This window comes from Myripristis murdjan, chromosome 17 (genome assembly GCF_902150065.1).
Source record: "Myripristis murdjan chromosome 17, fMyrMur1.1, whole genome shotgun sequence".
Lineage (NCBI taxonomy): Eukaryota > Metazoa > Chordata > Actinopteri > Holocentriformes > Holocentridae > Myripristis > Myripristis murdjan.
Window position 1 is genome coordinate 3939782 of NC_043996.1, and position 19150 is coordinate 3958931.

The 19150-nt window shown below is 41.8% G+C and overlaps 1 protein-coding gene across 1 annotated transcript in view; it reads left to right on the forward strand.

Annotated features, from left to right (window-relative positions):
• Positions 1-160: 160 nt before the first annotated feature.
• The window catches only part of rnf31 (ring finger protein 31), a 46802-nt gene continuing 27812 nt past the window's right edge, over positions 161-19150 (forward strand). The window contains exons 1-13 of the mRNA XM_030074920.1: positions 161-379; positions 2406-2604; positions 4717-4863; positions 6505-6660; positions 10156-10212; positions 10613-10820; positions 11679-11838; positions 12981-13114; positions 14477-14649; positions 14765-14998; positions 16273-16458; positions 18015-18182; positions 18591-18776. Of these exons, the coding sequence (XP_029930780.1) occupies positions 2407-2604; positions 4717-4863; positions 6505-6660; positions 10156-10212; positions 10613-10820; positions 11679-11838; positions 12981-13114; positions 14477-14649; positions 14765-14998; positions 16273-16458; positions 18015-18182; positions 18591-18776 (2007 nt within the window). The 5' untranslated portion in view covers positions 161-379; position 2406. The remainder of the gene's footprint in view (positions 380-2405; positions 2605-4716; positions 4864-6504; positions 6661-10155; positions 10213-10612; positions 10821-11678; positions 11839-12980; positions 13115-14476; positions 14650-14764; positions 14999-16272; positions 16459-18014; positions 18183-18590; positions 18777-19150) is intronic.

Below are 19150 nucleotides of genomic sequence, written 5' to 3' on the forward strand. Positions count from 1 at the left end.
AAGTAAAATTAAATTAATAAGAAAAAATGACATGTAAACATCTGGCCTCAGTCCGTTTACCTGCTCCTGCTTCTGCCCCGCACTTTACCGCCCTGCACTGCGAGCCGCTTTACGACACTTTACGACACTCAGTCCCACTTGGTCAGGATGAGCGTCCCAGCGGTGTGTGGCAGCCTTGTTGACAGTTGCTGGCTCAGCTGCTCCGCGGTGCCGCTGAGCTCGGCTGCGGGGCTCGGCTGGGGCGCCACCGGGGGATCACTGCGGGACCTGTCCGACCGTGAAACACCGCTCCCACAGCGTCTGCGTGACAGAGGCGTTTCATTTTAGGGATGGACGTGGGAGAAGGAGTTGACTGGTGATTTGTTCCTGCACGCGAGAGGTAACTACATCCACTGGCAGCCACTGACACTGTTCCTGTCATTCACTGATGAGCTACTGACTGCTACTGAGATGAACATCTGCACTGACATCTCAAATCAGTGGCAGCTGCGTTACTGACATGCTGACCAGAGTGCGCATCGGGCCGCATGCATGTGTCCGAGTCCGACCCGAGCCCGAGCCGAGCCGAGCCGAACCCGACAGGCGGTGTGTCAGCGTGTCTGAGCCCGAGCCGAGCCCCAGGTTTTGTCTGTCCTCCATCATTTGGATACATTTACAGCCTGAAATAGCCTATGTGTTGCCTTCAGTGTCATCATGTAAACTCCAGCACTATACAGGAAGTTGCCCTGAACAGATAATAGTTCCGTCATTTTTATTTATTTTACAGTAGAGTTTCACTAAAATAACGCCGACGTGACAGAATCCCTAAATTGTTGTCTGACCGCGGTCCGCCGGGCTCGGGTCGGGTCGGGTGTCCACACTCTGCTGCTCACACCACTGACCTGACTCATATAGTAGTCCTGATCCTCAGTTCTCATCCTGGATGCTTTGAGGGTTACATTTAATTTCAAATCACTGAATGACATGATGCTGCTGGTTTTTAATCACAGAGGCTTTGTCATAGTTTCTCAAATATAGCAGTCAGGCCTTGTTCCATCATGGAGGCTAAGCTGGAAAAATGAGCTGTGACTAAATCATGTCATATATAGCTAAAAAAAGACAGAGCTAACTGGAAATACTTGTTGTGGTGTGGTTGGTGGTTGACTATCACTCAAAGTGAAAGTAAACAGTGTGATAAGCTAGAACTGTTTCCAGATGCAGCACACAGTAAAGTGACTTGTCCATAGCCCCTACTGTAGACTTCACACAGCCACTGCCTTGCAGCCAACGTGAGAGGAGCCAGCCAGGTCAAAGTGAGCTCTTTGGGTTAGGGTTGTGAGCGCACAGGGCTCTGACTGGCCGGTGACAGTCAGTAACTACTGAGATACTGGGCCGTTTGGTTGTGTAAAGCAGTGGCTCTCAGCAGCTCTGTGGCCTCAGGTTCCACATTTGTCCACAAGTGACTTCTCACTATCACAAGTGACTCATTTCTGAGGCACTCAGATTGAAGTTTGCAAAATGAAAATTGCAGTAATCCACAATGCTTTTATACACTATTAATAACTCCATGCAATTTTTAAAATCTTATTTTAATGATTTATATTTTTTTCTCTTATTTTGTGCACATGCCTGCGGCCCATTCAGAGTGGACCTGAGGTCCACTTTTGGACTGCAGTTCTCCGGCTGCGATCCACTGTTGTTTTTTAAAGGAAAAAGGAAGAAGGAACTAAGTCCACGTCATTGTTCCCATAATGTCCATTTGGCAGGAGACACATTGCAATTATAAAGTAACTTTTCCAAAAAAAAAAAAAAAAAAGATCAATACATGCATATCTAGAATTTTGGGGAATTAAAGGTAAAATTGTGAGCTATGGACCCTGTGGAAATGATGGCACAGTCTCTTAGAGTTCAGACAGTTTTACAGAAGCCCTTTTAATTTAATACACAAGGTATTTTTTGCATCCGTTTGAAAGTTTCCAAAGTTCCCCTTGAATTCACAAAATGAAAACTGACCAAGAACAATTTCCAAAATTAGACCAGAATATTCCATCCCTCTACAACCCTATAAGCCTCAATAGAGTGACTGACCATCTGCAAGGTTCCCTGTTTCAGATGTTCAGCCATATTTGATCAGAAAAGTAAGGGACAAGAATAAGGAACCCCACTGCCATATTCTATGAGTGAATTTAAAATGCTTATTTTTATGAGTTTGAAATTTCATAATTGAATTTCAAAATATTTATTTATGGTGTAGAACTTGTCATATTTCATTTATGACATAGATGTATCAATGTATTGTTCAGCCCAAGTATATACATTCATGACATTTCATGCATGACACATAGTCAGAGCCTGTGTGTGTGTGTGTGTGTGTGTGTGTGTGTGTGTGTGTGTGTGTGTGTGTGTGTGTGTGTGTGTGCATGCAGGATGGCATCTTTATCAGAGCAGCTGCAGGAGATTCGGAGTCAGGCTGAAGTCTGTCTCTACTCTGGTGGCACGGTGGTTGAGGTTCGGGCTGGGGTGATGGCCATGGCTAACCTCCCCTTGCCGCCCTGCTCCAAATACCGCCACATTGCTGCCGAGAACATGATCATAGAAAACAGCTTCGGCAGCAACAGGAAAGAGGTAAGAGTTAAAAACTCTGTGCATGTGCTCTTGGTGTTAGTATGGACAGCTCATTCTCATCCTTAGGTTGTCAAATAGGCCTACGGCAGCTTGGTCACAGCCCTTTTGTATCTCATACCAACAGCAAAGGCAGCCTTCAGTGTGCCTTCAGTGAGACGCATGGGGCTTTCACATGTCACATGGTTATGTTTAGACAACAAAGCCACTTGGGTAAGGTTAGGGAACGGTTAGGTTTATGCACCAAAATGCTAAATGGACGCCATCTGGGCTCATACGCCAACCATCCACCCCAACCGCCTCCCTTTCACAGACTTTCTTGCTTTATACTTGATCACCATCCCCCACATCTCAGACTGACTGCCTGTTGCGTCAGTATCACATGCTGAAGGCTGCCTTTGGCATCTGGATCAGACACAGAAGGGCCATGAATGGGCTGGGTTTGGAATTTAGGACTAAATTCCTTTAGTACATGTGCCCAAACTGGGCACTGAAGTTGGTAGAACAATCATTTTATATGGCACACAATCTGCTGAGTTATGACCAACTGCCTTAAACAACATAGCTGACAGCAATATTGCTCAATCTGTTGATCTTTACATCTTCTTACTTAGAAACTGATGAATCATATTTTTCATCTCCTACTGAGTAATGTCTGTCTGTCTATCATCTATCTATCTATCCATCTATCTATCTATCTATCTATATATATATATATATATGTATATATATATGTATATATATTTATATATGTATGTATATATATATATATCTGTAGAGAGAGAGAGAGAGACAGAGAGAGAGAGAGATAGCTCATGTATGTATGTATATATATGCATATATATGTACACACACATACATACATATACATACATATATATGTATATGTGTGTATTTATATGTATGTATATATACAGTACAGACCAAAAGTTTGGACACACCTTGTCATTCAATGCGTTTTCTTTATTTTCATGACTATTTACATTGTAGATTCTCACTGAAGGAATCAAAACTATGAATGAACACATGTGGAGTTATGCACTTAACAAAAAAAGGTGAAATAACTGAAAACATGTTTTATATTCTAGTTTCTTCAAAATAGCCACCCTTTGCTCTGATTACTGCTTTGCACACTCTTGGCATTCTCTCCATGAGCTTCAAGAGGTAGTCACCTGAAATGGTTTTCACTTCACAGGTGTGCCTTATCAGGGTTAATTAGTGGAATTTCTTGCTTTATCAATGGGGTTGGGACCATCAGTTGTGTTGTGCAGAAGTCAGGTTACTACACAGCCGACAGCCCTATTGGGGCTGTTGGAAAAGTTTTTGCAATTTTCCGGACTGACTGACCTTCATTTCTTAAAGTAATGATGGCCACTCGTTTTTCTTTAGTTAGCTGATTGGTTCTTGCCATAATATGAATTTTAACAGTTGTCCAATAGGGCTGTCGGCTGTGTAGTAACCTGACTTCTGCACAACACAACTGATGGTCCCAACCCCATTGATAAAGCAAGAACTTCCACTAATTAACCCTGATAAGGCACACCTGTGAAGTGAAAACCATTTCAGGTGACTACCTCTTGAAGCTCATGGAGAGAATGCCAAGAGTGTGCAAAGCAGTAATCAGAGCAAAGGGTGGCTATTTTGAAGAAACTAGAATATAAAACATGTTTTCAGTTATTTCACCTTTTTTTGTTAAGTACATAACTCCACATGTGTTCATTCATAGTTTTGATTCCTTCAGTTAGAATCTACAATGTAAATAGTCATGAAAATAAAGAAAACGCATTGAATGAGAAGGTGTGTCCAAACTTTTGGCCTGTATTGTAGATATAGATAGATATATAGATATAGATATATAGGGTGTCACACATATATATGTGTGTGTGTGTGTGTATGCATTGTGTATGTAAGAGCAACACAACAGTAGTGTTCAAGAGAGTTGAGTGGTTGATGCTGACTTTGGTTGATACAAACTGAGTTGTTAATGTGAGGGAGGTCCATCTAGACTCAGTTCTTGTCTTCATGAACAAGGCAACTTCTCTTCACTAATTTGTTGTTCTCTCTTGCGGTTTGCTTCCCCTCCTCCTGTCCTCCCCTGTGCCTCCCCCGCTCCAGACTCTTGCATCCCTCCAGCGCTTGTCTACAGCGCTGAACATCCTGGAGAAGTATGGCTGTAACTTGACCAACCCCAACAGGCCCAAGTACTGGCGGACTGTCAAACACAACAATCCAGTGTTCAGAGCCACGGTTGATGCTATTCAGGTACCATAATAGTAAACTTGAATGAGGCCTGTCTAAACAGAATGTTTACACAGTGCTTCCATTAGAGTTACAAAGAGCTATTAGAAGATGAGCTATTTATTATATTTGTGTGAAGCTTTCTTCTGTGAGTTAAGGAAAACATGCAAGCAATGCTTACATATTTGGATTAGTCTTTTCAAGCTGGGTGTCAACATTTTAATACGGCCTAGGTTGAAAAATACCAAACCTATCTTTTAAGTGCAGCTGAACATTCATCCATAAATGTAAGATTTATATTTATTCCATTTCAGTGTTTCATGTTTCATAAATTTGTATCGTTTACTGCATAATGTTGCATCACAGAAAAAAAATACAGGTGGCTGGCTGTAAAGTTGTAGGTTATTTGAATAAGCCTTCCAGGTTTATAAAATCATCATCCGTCCTATTTCCATCCTCACCCTAAAATGTGGGCTTGCTGGAGTGTGACTACATGCGTCATCTCCCCTCCAACAGGTCTCTCCAAAGCAGCGCCTGAAGCATGGCATTTTTATTTGCAATAGAAAACAGCCCCTGGTTGCAGTGAGCATGGTGTGTAAGACCAGGAGCGTGGCTGTAATTGTTTGGGACAAATTTAATAGTTGCAGGACAGGAAACTGTTGTGTGTGTATGTAAGAAAATTTCACCAGTTCTCTCTTTAGACAGCAGGTTATTTCAGTCATAATTATTAAGGGGAGTGGCCACATGACTATTGCACAGTATTGGTAACTGTGGCAATACTGTGTGTATTCCAGTGTAGCCAAATATGACCAACTGAACAATATTTTTAATCCCTCGAGGGAAGTAAACTACTGGCAATCAACAAAACAACGGAAACATTTTGTGCTGCAAAGTTTGTCGTGACGGTAAATGTTATTTTGTGACTGTCTTCCAAAATATCACATTGGCATCAGTACAAACGAAAACAAGTCAGAATTCACTTTCAAAAGTGACATCATCTGCCTGCCATGTATTGTGGACCTGCTGCACCTCATGGACAAGAACATTGGTTTGTCTTGGGAGAAGCCGGCCCCCATACATCCATAGGTCCTTTTTCTATACTTGCTCATCCTAATCAGGGTTGTGAGGGGGCCTATCCCAGCGCTCATGGGGTGGAAGCCTTAAGAGAAGTCTCCTCCTCATTAATGAGAACATCAGCTTGTCATGGCAGGGAGTGCACTGCTTTGAAGGGGAACGACAAGAGCTCATTTGAGTGGTCATGACAGATGCCAGCCTTTACAACACCTGCTCATAATGAGTAAAATGTATGTCTGTCTAGCAGCCAGTGTAAAGATAACATGAGGATTATGAGGTTTTCACAGCAGTTGGACTCACTGAAGCAAAGAAGAAATTATTGCTGGATATTTATTGTGTCAAAAATACACCAAAATATAAAAATTATATTCACATACGTACATATACATATATGCATATAAAATACTTATAACCAGAATGTCAATAAGACATCAAAACAAAATGTATGCAGTAAAATGTGCACTCATTCACCTTTCCACCCATCGAGAGAGAGAGAGAGAGAGAGAGAGAGAGAGAGAGCAGTTTCTCTTCCTTTGTCCTGCTCACATTCTCACTTCTTTACATGACTTCCTCTTCTGTGTCCCCTCTCAGGGAGGACGGGCTGTTCTCTGTCTTTATGGTTACTCCAATCAGCAACCAGATGGACTCAGCTTCCCTGATGATGTCATGGAGCCTGATGTGGGCCAGGTGGCCACAATAACCCTGGAGGTGATGAGCCTGAGGATGGAGCTGGACATGCTCATCAAGGTGTGTGTGGTGCAAGTAATGTCCAAATACTGGGTGTCCACAAAGTCTCTGTCCAATTTAAAAAATCTATTACAAAAGCAATTGATGAGATATGTTAATCAGATTTGTTCGATGTACTCAGTGGTTATCAAAGTTTTTAATCACACTGGACGTCAACGACCTGAAGCAAAAGGTCACTGATGCCACTGCCACCATTGATGAGGCTCTGCTACAGTGAACATGGCAAGAAATCGAGTAGCGTCTTGATGTGCTTTGTGCAACTAATGGTGCCCATATAGAGGTGTATTAAATGAGGCAAAAAACTTTAATATCTACTCCTCATTTTGTAATAATTTCCACAGATTTGTCTTTTCATAATAATGCTTTTGTAATAAATGTGTTAAATTGTAAAGAGACACCCTGTACATTAACAATCAGGAGGGCCAAAGAGAGATACCCGGACAAGATTATAAAATAGTTAGGCTTTGGCTTTGTTAACTAGCTAACTTTCCACAATTTAGCAAAGCAGCTAATGTTAAAGTTTCTATGAAATGACCTCACATGACCTCTACTTCCGGTAAAACAGGATCTTAAATGGTGACATCATCCTCTGCTAGAGGGTGTGAATTAAAATTTCAATCAGTAAAACCTTCATAAATCGTTAAACATCCTCCCTCATCCACCTGTCCTTTCAAATCAGATTGTGTTTCTGACATGCTTTTGGGTTAGGGTTTGGTCTGTCCCGTTGGTTTGCACTGGTGAATGATCCTTCCCTGCACCTTGTCCTGCCCAAACTCCCTGTTTGAACAGGAACTATATCAAATCAAGAAAGCAGGAGTTCATTTCATTGGGTCTTTAATACCAGCAACCAGTTCCAGCTAGCACAAAACCTGACACTCCTCTACTATTACTGTACTACCATTCTACATCAGCCCGTGTGCAAATTAGCTATTACAAGCTGACAGTGTTTCAACAACAAGACAGCACAGAAGTTAAGTGTCTGTGTGATGTTGAGACAGTCAGATTGTAATTTTAGAGACACATTTAGCTGTTCACAGCCACTGGTGCCCAAGAGCTCAGGACCTCCAATATACCCATCAGAGGGCGTGTGACATCACCTGAAAGCCTTCTGCTCCTAGCACCTGTTTGAGGACTAGAAGTTTTTTATTTAAAGTATAATGCACTAAATTGTAAATACACAAGGATATATGAATTAAAGCAAAATTGGTTGAGTGTTGGATTGTCTAGTTCCCTGGGTGTGATCTGAGTCCACATGATGGTGAAATCTCCTCATCAGCTGCTCTGTGCTCCCCTTGGCTGCTAATCCACAATTCTGGATTTCTCTCCATTCACTTCCATAACAAAACAGCTCCCAAGAGAACACTTTTACATGAGGATTACCCTTTTGCAGCCACAGTTTTCACCCTAGAAGGTTGAAATTTGGCATTGAGGTCAATGTGTATGTGTGTGTTAGGGTTGGGTATCGGTTGGGTTTTATCCGATGCCGGTGCCTACTCGGTATTTTTTAAACGGTTCCGGTACTTAAACGGTTCTCGAACCGGTACTTAAAAAACAAAAACGAAAATGCACACACTTTGTCAAAAAACAATACCCTTTTATTTCCTGGGCCAAATTGAACACAATATTAACTTAAATATTTAAACAATATAAATACAAGTAACATATGGTAATAACAAACTCATGCCATTTGTGCGCAACCGCGGGTTGGGGACCGCTGACGTAGATTATCAAACACGGTGCATTGTTCACTTTTAAATAAACTCAACGTGTCTCCAGATGTTTCATTAAATTCGACGTGTTCCCTCCCTTGCATGACGTTGCTTTAAGGCGTCTGTTGCATGTTGCAGAGTCTGCATCCTCCTTAGACGGGAAACGGAGCCAAACCTTGGAGCGTTTTGCCTCCGGCATCTTTATTGATCCTCTCACTATCAGTTCTGATCAACAAGTGTGCGGAGTAGTGGCACTGATGTCACGTTCAACAACCGCAAGGTGATGCCGGAGCACCAGCGGCCGGCACTGAAATGAGGCACCGAAATTATCGTTCTTAGTCGGTCTCTTTACTACCGTTTACGTCGGAACCAGTGCCCTATTGGCACCGCGTTTCAGAACCCAACCCTAGGCAAAAGGGGGTGTGGCAATGGGAGTGGCCTAAAATTTAGAAATGGATTTACATAATGGAATGGCCCTATATTTTAGCCACGTCCCCTTCAATAATTTCTGAAGTGTTTGTCACAGACTCTTGTGGGAGGCTCCTTTGTCAGTGGTTCCTCTGTCAGTTGCAGGTGTTTGGCCCAGCACCTCATTCTGTTGGTCCATCACTTTATCGGTCCACAAAGTTGTAGCAACCGCAACTTTCTACTTATGATGCTGGAAGTTTCCATGGACGTCAAGTGTTATTTTCCTGTTTGAATTGCGAAGTAGATATGGCAGCTAGGGTGTGCAAGAAGCTTCAGCACAGTAACCTTCAGCCGGGAAGAAATGACCCGATTGCACTTTCACAAATAATTGTAATTACACACACACACACATGCACACACACAAATGTGCTTTGTTTGCATTTGTTTGTGTTAAAGTGTTATTTTGGGAGCTGTTTTGCCATACCATGGAAGTGAATGGAAAGATAGAAATGCAGTTTTGTGGATAATCAGGTCAGGGAAATACTTAGCAAATAATGAGGAGGATATGATGAGGATATTTCACCACCATGTGGACTGACATCATGTCCAGCAAACTATACATCGCAACACTCTACCAAAGCATTAATAGGTAGTAGTGAAAATATGAGCAAATCATGTAAAAACTTGGCATAAGTATTGTCTTTTCCTGGTTTTAAAATTGCATTACAGGAAAGGGATGCCGTTTTATGAACTTATTAGACAGTTTGCCTCTATCTTCTTGGTCATCATATCCATATTACTAATAAATGTCTATCATAAATCTCTTGTGTGTAAATATCCTATAAAAGCACCAGTATTCATCCCTACAGTATCATCATCTTCTGTCAAAGATATTGTGACATTTGGTTTAGTCCATATCACCCGACCCTATGGCATATACATTTTCTCTCAAAAGGCCCCATAGGCCTACTGACTGTATGATTCTTGATTTTCCTGACATGTTTGGACTGCTGTGTGTTCTGCAGTCTTCCTCAAAAGTGTCACATGATGTTACCATGACACTGCTGGATCAGGTAGGACAGCCTGACAGGAAATGTCACGGTGACATCATGTGACACTTAGGAAGACCGCAGGACACGCAGCAGTCCAGATATATCAAGGTAAAAACAAGAAATGTATAGCCATTATATGAGAACATCCTAACATGCTATATGAATTGAGACTAAACGAGCCCCTTCGGATAAGGTCGCTTTACTGCCATACTCTTTTATGAGAGAATTACTCTCTTATATTTTTGCTACTTAGTTATACAATGTGATTTGATAATTAAAATCAGAATAAGTATCAATATTAACTTGTAGTTTCCTTTTTGTTCCAGGAGGCTCATCCTCACCCCGAGTTCTATGAGAGAATCATTCCTACTCTGAGACACAAGGTTGGAGCTGTGCTATTTGTCATTTTCATTTCTGTTTAACCATTATTTTCAGGAAAATGCTCACTTCTCTGTTAGCTGACCTTTGCCCCAGTTTGCCAAGGGACTGGCATACCACATTCTGTCACCATCAACCATTTTTTAGTAGGATTTTGGCAAAGAATCTTGACTTGAAATGCAGTCTTAATTGATTTGTGAATGTTTTTATCAGTTTGGCAGATGCTTTACTTGACGATTGCAAAGGTTTTTGTGTGTCTCTCTTTGCATGTAACTCTGTGCTCGTGTAAATAGGGCCCCGTCCATGAGTGTGTTCGCTCAGTCTTGACCGTCATAATGAAATGTAAAATAATTCACTTGCGCTTCCAAGCAGTTCTTATCTACTTCTCTCTCCTCTTTCTTCTAGGATGTCGGTCTCAACACCGATGCTGTGGTCTATCCCTCTTCTTCTTCCTCCTCCTCCTCATCCTCCTCCTCTTCAGGTTATAGGGAGGGCCAGGCAAAGTCTCTGTCCTTCCCAAAAGAGAGCAGCCATGGTCCTTCCCTGTCCTCAGCCCACCAGAGTCACAGATCCATCCAGGCCTCCACCTCCTTGTGCTCAACCAAACACCCAGGTAAGGAGACAAGCCATACTCTGGTTCACTTAGTACATTAGTTAGTTATCTGTGTGTGTGTGTGTTTTCATTTATTGACGAACGGACTGTAATAGACCTTTTTCACAGCTGCCATTTTGACATGAAATAGCAGGGTAAACACAGGTGTTACTGATGACTGTAGTTATGGTTTCATTGACCACAGCCATTGAGGCAGTAAAAAGAGTGCAGTGCAGTCTTTTGGACATTGGGAGCAATGTTGAGCATTTGTTGAACAGAGTGCAATATACGGCGGTCAGTGGGGATAAAAGCTGTAAAATTATCACTACATTTGATTCCAGTTATTTATCAGTAAGTAGATGATATTACTGTCATTGTTTCATGGCCCAATATTTCAAATGAAGACAGAATTATACACTGACGTGACATTGAGAGGGAATGGAATTGTGAATTTTGAGAATTATGGCAGAAGATTTCCACAAGCATTGAGGCTGTGTGGGGTTGACTGGTTATATAACCAAAATTGTTAAATAGTTCCAAATTTCAGTCCTTCATAGAAATCTGTATCTTCTTAACGAGCATGTGGTCATTTTCACCAGTCCACAATAAAAATAATTTTAATTTAGAGAGCTGATTTTCTGGTCTCATTGCCTGCTGATCATTTGACTCTGTGTGGCATAGTTTTAGCATTCTGCATCGCCCCCTGGTAGTGGCCACACATATTCTTGCGGGTGCGTTTATACATGGTTTTAGTCCAATGTCCTCTATAAGGTTTTGGTGCAGTGTGTTGTACATTTTACTATGCATTGTATTGGTAGAGTAACATTGCATATATTGGTACAGTGTTAGGTACAATGTGTTTTTATATTTATGTTCCAGAGAACTGTACTATCTGTGGGATATTCCCTGTCTCCGTCCTCTGCCCGACCTGTGTCCAATGGCTGTGCTCGGAATGTGACAGACTGTACCACTCCTACCCCGAGAGAGCCAATCACCATCGAACCGCTGTGACATCATCCAAAAGCAGGAAGACCCACAGGTCTGGATAGATGATGTTCACACATTTGAAAATGAGGATAATCTGATAGTTCTGTTCCAGAGCCAGCCTGGTTCTCCGTACCAAGAGTTATTTTCGCAAAAACATTTTCTGACTCAAACATGTAGAAAATGTAATGATACTAGGAGTATTTCTTCCAAATTGGAAGTTGTGATTAAGACATCCTGTTGGCTTTGCCGTGCTGAGGAAACAGAAAAACTTTAAGTGACCCACTGCTTATGATTAAGAATGAATGAATGAATGAATTTTTTATTTTATGTCATGTCATGAGGTCCATGTCCCATCTCACATGGAATTACAAGACACGCATAGACAAACCCTCTTTGCCTAACACACACACATAATTCCACACAAAAAAAGGCTACATGCACAGCACATTACTTCTTAATGTCCACACGTTTTCCCAGAAGTCTGCAAATGCAAAAGCTTCACTATTTCACTGCTATGTTACTATTTCCTGGTCGAAAATAGTGGAGGTTCTTGACATTCCTTCAAACAGTGGATGACACAAAACAAAATGTAATTGACTTTCAGTTTCTTGAAGATCACATAACTTACAGAGATGGTCTTGTTCATCAGTACCAAAATAACTTCCAGTTTCCAGATGCAAAGGCACGTTCCCACACCTCAGCACCAAGTACATTAATGCTACACTGCTGCACCACATAGCAGAACAAGTCAAACGAAATAACCACAACGCAGGAAGGAATTGTATCAGGTGTGCACAAAGTAGGAAACTGTGGTTTTGATAAGTCAAATATCATATCAAATAAGTCAGTATCATTTGAAATGTGTGGCTACATCTGGCAGTTTTTTATTAGGCATCGGTAAAATTTAGTAGAACTTAGTAGAAACCTAAAAATATTTTGCACATCTCCTAAAATAGCTTAACAATTAATGTCCGGAGTATTTCAGAGAAGACTGGAGAATAAAAACATGAAGAAGGATGTTTGAAGAACATTACTGAGAATTAATATGGGGAACTATTCTGGTTTAAACAGAACAGTTCCTGTGAAATTGTGTTTCTTCATTTCTTTTTATAATCATTTTTTTCTCCGTTTTTGAAGGCACATAATGAACAGCTGATGTAATAGTGTTACTCCTGTCTTCTGATTCTATGTCAGTTCATCTTCCTGGCGTTGCCTTCACTGCACTAAAGTCAACACCATCCAGGATGTGCTGTGTGAGGTGTGTGAGCGCCCCCGATTGGCGTCAGCCAGCTCTGCAGCAGACGAGTCCCAGCCAGCGACCATCACTGGTCAGTGTCATCACGCTGTGTTTATGTGGTGACTGTTAGCCCCCCCGTGGGTGCATTATTGTGGATGAATTCAGATCACACAAAAACAAAATAATTTGCTCCTACGTTTTTCATGAGATGCATTACCTTTATTCAGATTACTGTGATTCCAGCTGATGTATTATTTTATTATTTAAATACTACTACTACTACTACTACTATTACTAATAATAATGATGATAATGATAATACCTTTATTTATATAGTGCTTTGTGGATAAATAGTGCTGTTTAAGTGCAGAGCTTACATATTATACCTCTAAATGTATAAACTTATAAACTTTATAGACAGGGTTTTTTTTTTTCTTCTTTTTTATCTTGAAACATAATTAATATGAGAGCCCTTCAAGGGGAGTGGCCCTCTGATAGAAAAGCCCTTGAGCCCTTGACACATTTGACTTAATTTTGAGAGTCTGGCAACATCTACCCTGGTCATCATTCGTTGCAGTGGACCCAATCTGAGAGGTTGATCTGAGAGGTTGAGTGACATTTGTTTGTTAAAATTTATTTTAACCTGTGAATATATTTGGTGAGAAAGCCTGTGTTAAAAATGTAGGAAATCGGTTAAAGTTAACTGTTTTAACAATGAAGCCTCTGTCAAATGAGCCTCACAAACCCCAGTCTTTTTAAAAATAGTCTTAAAAAAAAGGAAAAAAATCAACAACACTTTGATTGCAGATCAGTGTGTGGACAACACACTCAGCTTTTGGAAAATTGTATTGTATTGCTAACAGAAAGTACGTGCTCCCCCCTGACAGGCAAGTTTGCCATTGACGCCAACAAGCACACATAGCAGAGCTACACTGTCTGAAGCCTCTGGCTTGTGCTACCAGTCTGATTTGTGGTTTTGTGATTCAACTGTTTCCTCATCATGAGTCATAGTAATTTGGACTGAAGTCTCTCAGCTAGAGAGTCATCCAGCACTGGACGCAATTGCAAAGAGATTTGTTTGTTTGTGGGGTGCGCAAATAGGCTCTTCTATTTTGACCTTTAAATTTAGGACACACTTTCTCAATCCAATCATGGCCACTTTGGCAGATAATGAAGAACACAATGGGCTTTTAATAGAGGAATGAAAAACGGTTGCCACTGCCGGTCAGTGCCATTTGTACAATCATTTTACTCATTAAAATGTTGAGGGCATTTCAGGGCATCGCATGAACTCTAAGTTACTCTCTTGGTTTACCCATACGTCTGAGCAGTGTGGCTTAAGTGCTGTTTACTGTTAATTCAGCTTGAATCCTCTGGGCTTTGTTTTGAACATTGTCAATACAGAACTGACACTCTTGCTGTGTGTGTGTGTGTGTGTGTGTGTGTGTTACAGAGTGGCAGTGTAGGAGCTGTACTGTGGTGAATGCAGCCAGCAGTATTCTGTGTGAGGTGTGTGAACGGCCTCGTCTGGCCACACGACCTCCTGTTACGCCAACACACCCACCGGTCACCCCCCCCAGACCGCCAGCGCCTGTACTGGGCATGCCCGGTGACCCCGACAGCCAGGTCAGTTACTTGTGTGTTTGTGTGTGTGTAAAAGAGAGAAAAAGAGAGTGAGAAAGCAAACCAGAAAAACGATGCAGAGCAGAGTTTGTGACTGCCTGTCCTTTTGTCTCCACAGTGGGTGTGTCAGTTCTGCACATATGTCAACTATTCTCCAGCTACAGTCTGCGAGATGTGTGACCTGGCTCGTCCAGAACCCGCACCTCTGCCTGCCAAGCTCCGCCCCCCCTCGCCCGTCAGAAGGGTCCCGGCCCTGCCAATCAAACCCAAAAACCCTCCCCCAGAGGATCCTGATGCACGGAGACAGAGGCTAATGAAGGAGGAGGGGCTCAAGCTGATTCAGTTAATTAGGGCAAGTGACCTTTCATCATCCTCTGGCCTGGACTGCATGCATTTAGTATCAAAATACAGGAAAGTGCACTAGAGTGCGGATCAGGCCACATGTTTTTGTCCAAACCTGATCGGGGGCAGAAACATAGTAACCAAGCCTCAAGTCCCTCCTTTTTTTGTGTCCGAACCCGACCCGAGCCCGACAGTTTGCTTGTCCTCCTACGCTAGGTTACATTTACCACCTGAAATAGCTTAAATGCTGCCTTCAGTGTCATCACGTAAACTCTAGCACTATTCAGGAAGCTGCTCAGAGCAGGCAGTAGGTCTGTTATTTTTCACAAAAATAACACTGATGTGACTAAACCCGAGCCGAAGCCAAACATAATTTGTACATTTTTTCCAAACCTGACCCGTATCCACACTTCAAAGTGCACTAGTGGGCACTAGAACACACTTTGGGCCAGCACATCTTAATTAATCAACCACTCAGGAAGGCCTTGATTAATTAAGACAGTTGTGCTAGCCCAAAAATTAAACAGATATAAGGAATGTCTGGAGGATTGGACAGATAACTCCTGTAATAGGATAAAGCTTTAGCTCTTCAACTGTAACAGTAGAGGTAATGGCTAGCTAGCATCAAGCTAACATGTAAAAATGCAACCCAATTGAATTTTGGCATAAATCCACATCAGCACATGTGGGTAGACGTGGGTAGATCAGCTGTCTCTCTAGTTGCTCTTGCTAGTCTCACTAGTTGCTATCATGACACATGCTTTGACACATGTGCCCTGTGTGCAAATGCAGGAAATAGGTCTGGTAGAGTGTTGGGTTGTATAGTTTCCCTGGGTGTGATGCGAGTCCACATGGTGGTGAAATCTCCTCATTAGCTGCTGTGTGCTCCCCTGGCTGCTAATCAAGAATACTGTATTTCTGTCTCTCCATTCACTTCCATAGCAAAACAGCTCCCAAAATAACACTTTTAGTGCATAAACAAACACAAAGTGGATCATGCCAGTATAAAGAAACAAGTCCCGGTGCCCTTTTTTTTTCTGTGAAATGAAAATTATTTGTCAAAGTAGGTTTTTTCCTCTTAGCAAAGAGAAAGTTTCCTGCACACGTTATCTGCCTGCCTGATCTCCTTCCCAATTCAAATAAGAAAGTAACAAAAAAAAGTTGTTTAATTTATAGATATGCTAGGCATGCAAAATCACCACTATGGTCCTTTAAATCATATAGAACTTTCCAAATCGATTGTTCATATTATTGTGTATGCATTTGTTCCTGTCTCTCCTGCAGGATGGGGAGAAGAAAGGAGTTAGCCCAGAGGAGGTGTACACAGGCATGCGGGTGGCTGGGGACACTAGCATCCTGCCCTGGGAATGGTTGAAAGCAGAGCTGCCTCTGCTGCTGGACCAGATCTGTGTGTTGGCGGCATCTTCCTCAGTTGATTCTGCAACGAACAAGGCCACAACCGAGCACACAGTCAGTACCAGAAGCTTAATGCATGCCTGTATGCCTTTTGTGATCAGCCATCACTGTGCCTTTCATCATGCAATTGGGCTGATGTCAAAGTAGGTCCAACTGACCAATCAGATCTTTTATTTATTTTCATTTGGCAACCTACTTACCAACTAGGGATGTGCAGAGAAAATGATTTGTCTTGAGATATGGATACACAATAGGTGTGGAGAATAGGTGTGGTTTGATCAGAAGTGGGGAGGGGGTTCTGAAAAAGTTCCAGGACAGTCCTTTTTCTTTAGTTTTTCATTTAATCATTTCATCATCAATTTTTTTTTAAATCCAACTGTTATAATTATTAAAGCACTATAATTATTAAAGTACTTCCTTAAAATATTGGTGTGTGGCTTTCATAAACCCAGAAACCCAATTATAGAGCTAGCATATTCACTTCCTAATCCACACTCACATCAGTAAACTAAGCTGATCTCTAAACTGATATACAGCATGCTGTTAAGGTGTTCCTGAACCCTTCCACCCCCTGCTGCTAACTCAGGGACCCTGAACAAGATTTAGCAAAATAAACACCCAAAGCAACAACGTAAAATTCCCTTCCAAACTTGGAAATGGTAAATACATACATAAACTAAATGTAGCAATGAACAGCATCTCAAATGATGCTGAAAATCTCTTTTTACTGTCTTTTCTAAAAACAGACAAACAGAACAATAATCCTGAAGATATTTGGGCCTAATAAACATTAATACAAAATACATTTTCCTTGCTTTGCCAGTATTACAGTTTGGCAGCACCCTTTTCATCAAAGCCATTCCAGTCTGATATTGTGCATGGTTCCACACTGCTACCATCGAGTAGCTGAATGTGAGCATCAGTCCAGAGAGAGGTTTTCCCTTGCTTGATTTTTGTTAGGCTTGGCTTTCCAAGCACAAGGAATTGGCTTTCACATGTCAACATCTGGCCCATTAACTCCAAAACTTTGCCTTTTGAGCTTGTTCCCTGTAAATGATTTGGATGAAGTTCTAACTGCGCCAGTGAGTTGAATCAAGCCACAATTTACAAAATTTGCATCAACGCTCTTTTCCACCCCCTGCTTACTACTGTAACTGGTGGAAGCACTTTCTGTCATAGAACTGCCACTGAAAGTAGCTCCACCACTGTATCACTACAATTGGTTCCATAGACCATTGATAATGAATCTGAAACAAACCTACATTGCGTCCTTCAAAGTGTTTTTGTTTCAGTTTTGAGTCACCACTCAAAATCTTGCCTCTTCTCTGTGGCGGTTCACCTACATTCATTTTGGAGCAGCACCCTCCCAGCTAAGAGCTCTTTCTGGCAACACAGAAGGGGGGTGATCGGTCAAACCTGGATGATCTGTTGCATTCATGTGGGGTAGAGCTTTCTCTGTTCCTCCTAATCAATCCCAGTTCCCAACTGCGCTGTGAGACTCGCTGCCCGGAACGTCGTACAGTTTGTCATGACTGATTCACGAAAAATAGAGCCCTTAGTGTCTGTTAGTAATGGTGATCCTGTTAGTGACTCACTGTCCTCTATCACAGAACGGACCATGTGAATGTCCCACTGAGGATGCTGGGAAGGAGGTCAGCCCTGGGGAGAAAGGAGGTGTGGTACAGCTGTCCAGAGCAGAGGCCAAGCAGGCGTGGTTGACAGCAGGGGGCGACACTGAGAGAGCTGCCAGACAGGCTCTCAGAGACCGACACGCCAAGGTATGGTACAACATGCAGGCATGTATCAGACTCATGCCATTGGAGTTTCAAGGATCTGTTGCATTAGAATTGTATTAAATGTAGCTAAAAGCAAGATGAGAAATACTATGGATGCAACCCTTCTTTACCCTCACAGGTAACTCCTCTTTGGAAAGAACTGCTCACACATCACAGTCTTACTGCAGTGTGTACTTTAGTCAAACTTCTTGTCAGCAATTGAATCATCGCATCGCAATATTCTCATTAATCCTAATGAAAATAATAAAGTTTAGTTTTATAGCCACTTTCATACAAAACACACAGTTCACAGTGCTTTACATTAAAAGAGAAATTGGCACTTTATATGAATCTGGTAGTTGACTTGGTGTCGCAGCACTAAATGTGTTTCTCTCTCGTCTCCCTTCTCAGGTGAAGGAACTGTGTTCACTGGGGTTCGATGATGAGTCCCGATGTCATGAGGTTTTGAAGCAGAGCGGTGGTGAGGTGAGGGGGGCCCTGGCCTTGCTGCAAAGGCCCCTCCTGGAGCCATTCCACCAGCGCATGTGGTGTGACAAACCGGAGCCTCCCATAGACATCCATTACCCCGACAAACAGGTGAGATCAGAAACACGTGATGCTTTTGGCTCTGATCTCCAGAGTACATGTTGAAAGGCTGGAACATCTTGTGGACTTGGACCCAATTTCTTATGGTCTATTTATGTGTTGTTTTGTATCTTGGGGGTAAAATCAGTAAATTTTCAGTAGCTCCACTGGTTTAGATGCCTCACTGCCAGTTCTAGACAGTATTTTTTCAATCTTTTAAAAACATTTCAGTTTCTTCCTTTTTGAAAGTAACATTGATTGCATGATGTGGTTAGGAAAGTCAACCGTACAGTGTATTTAGTTGTATTTCAAAAGACTAAAAAGTTTAACTGGATATAAGATTTTTTGTTTGCTAACTTTGCTTTAACACTAAGCATAAATGAATT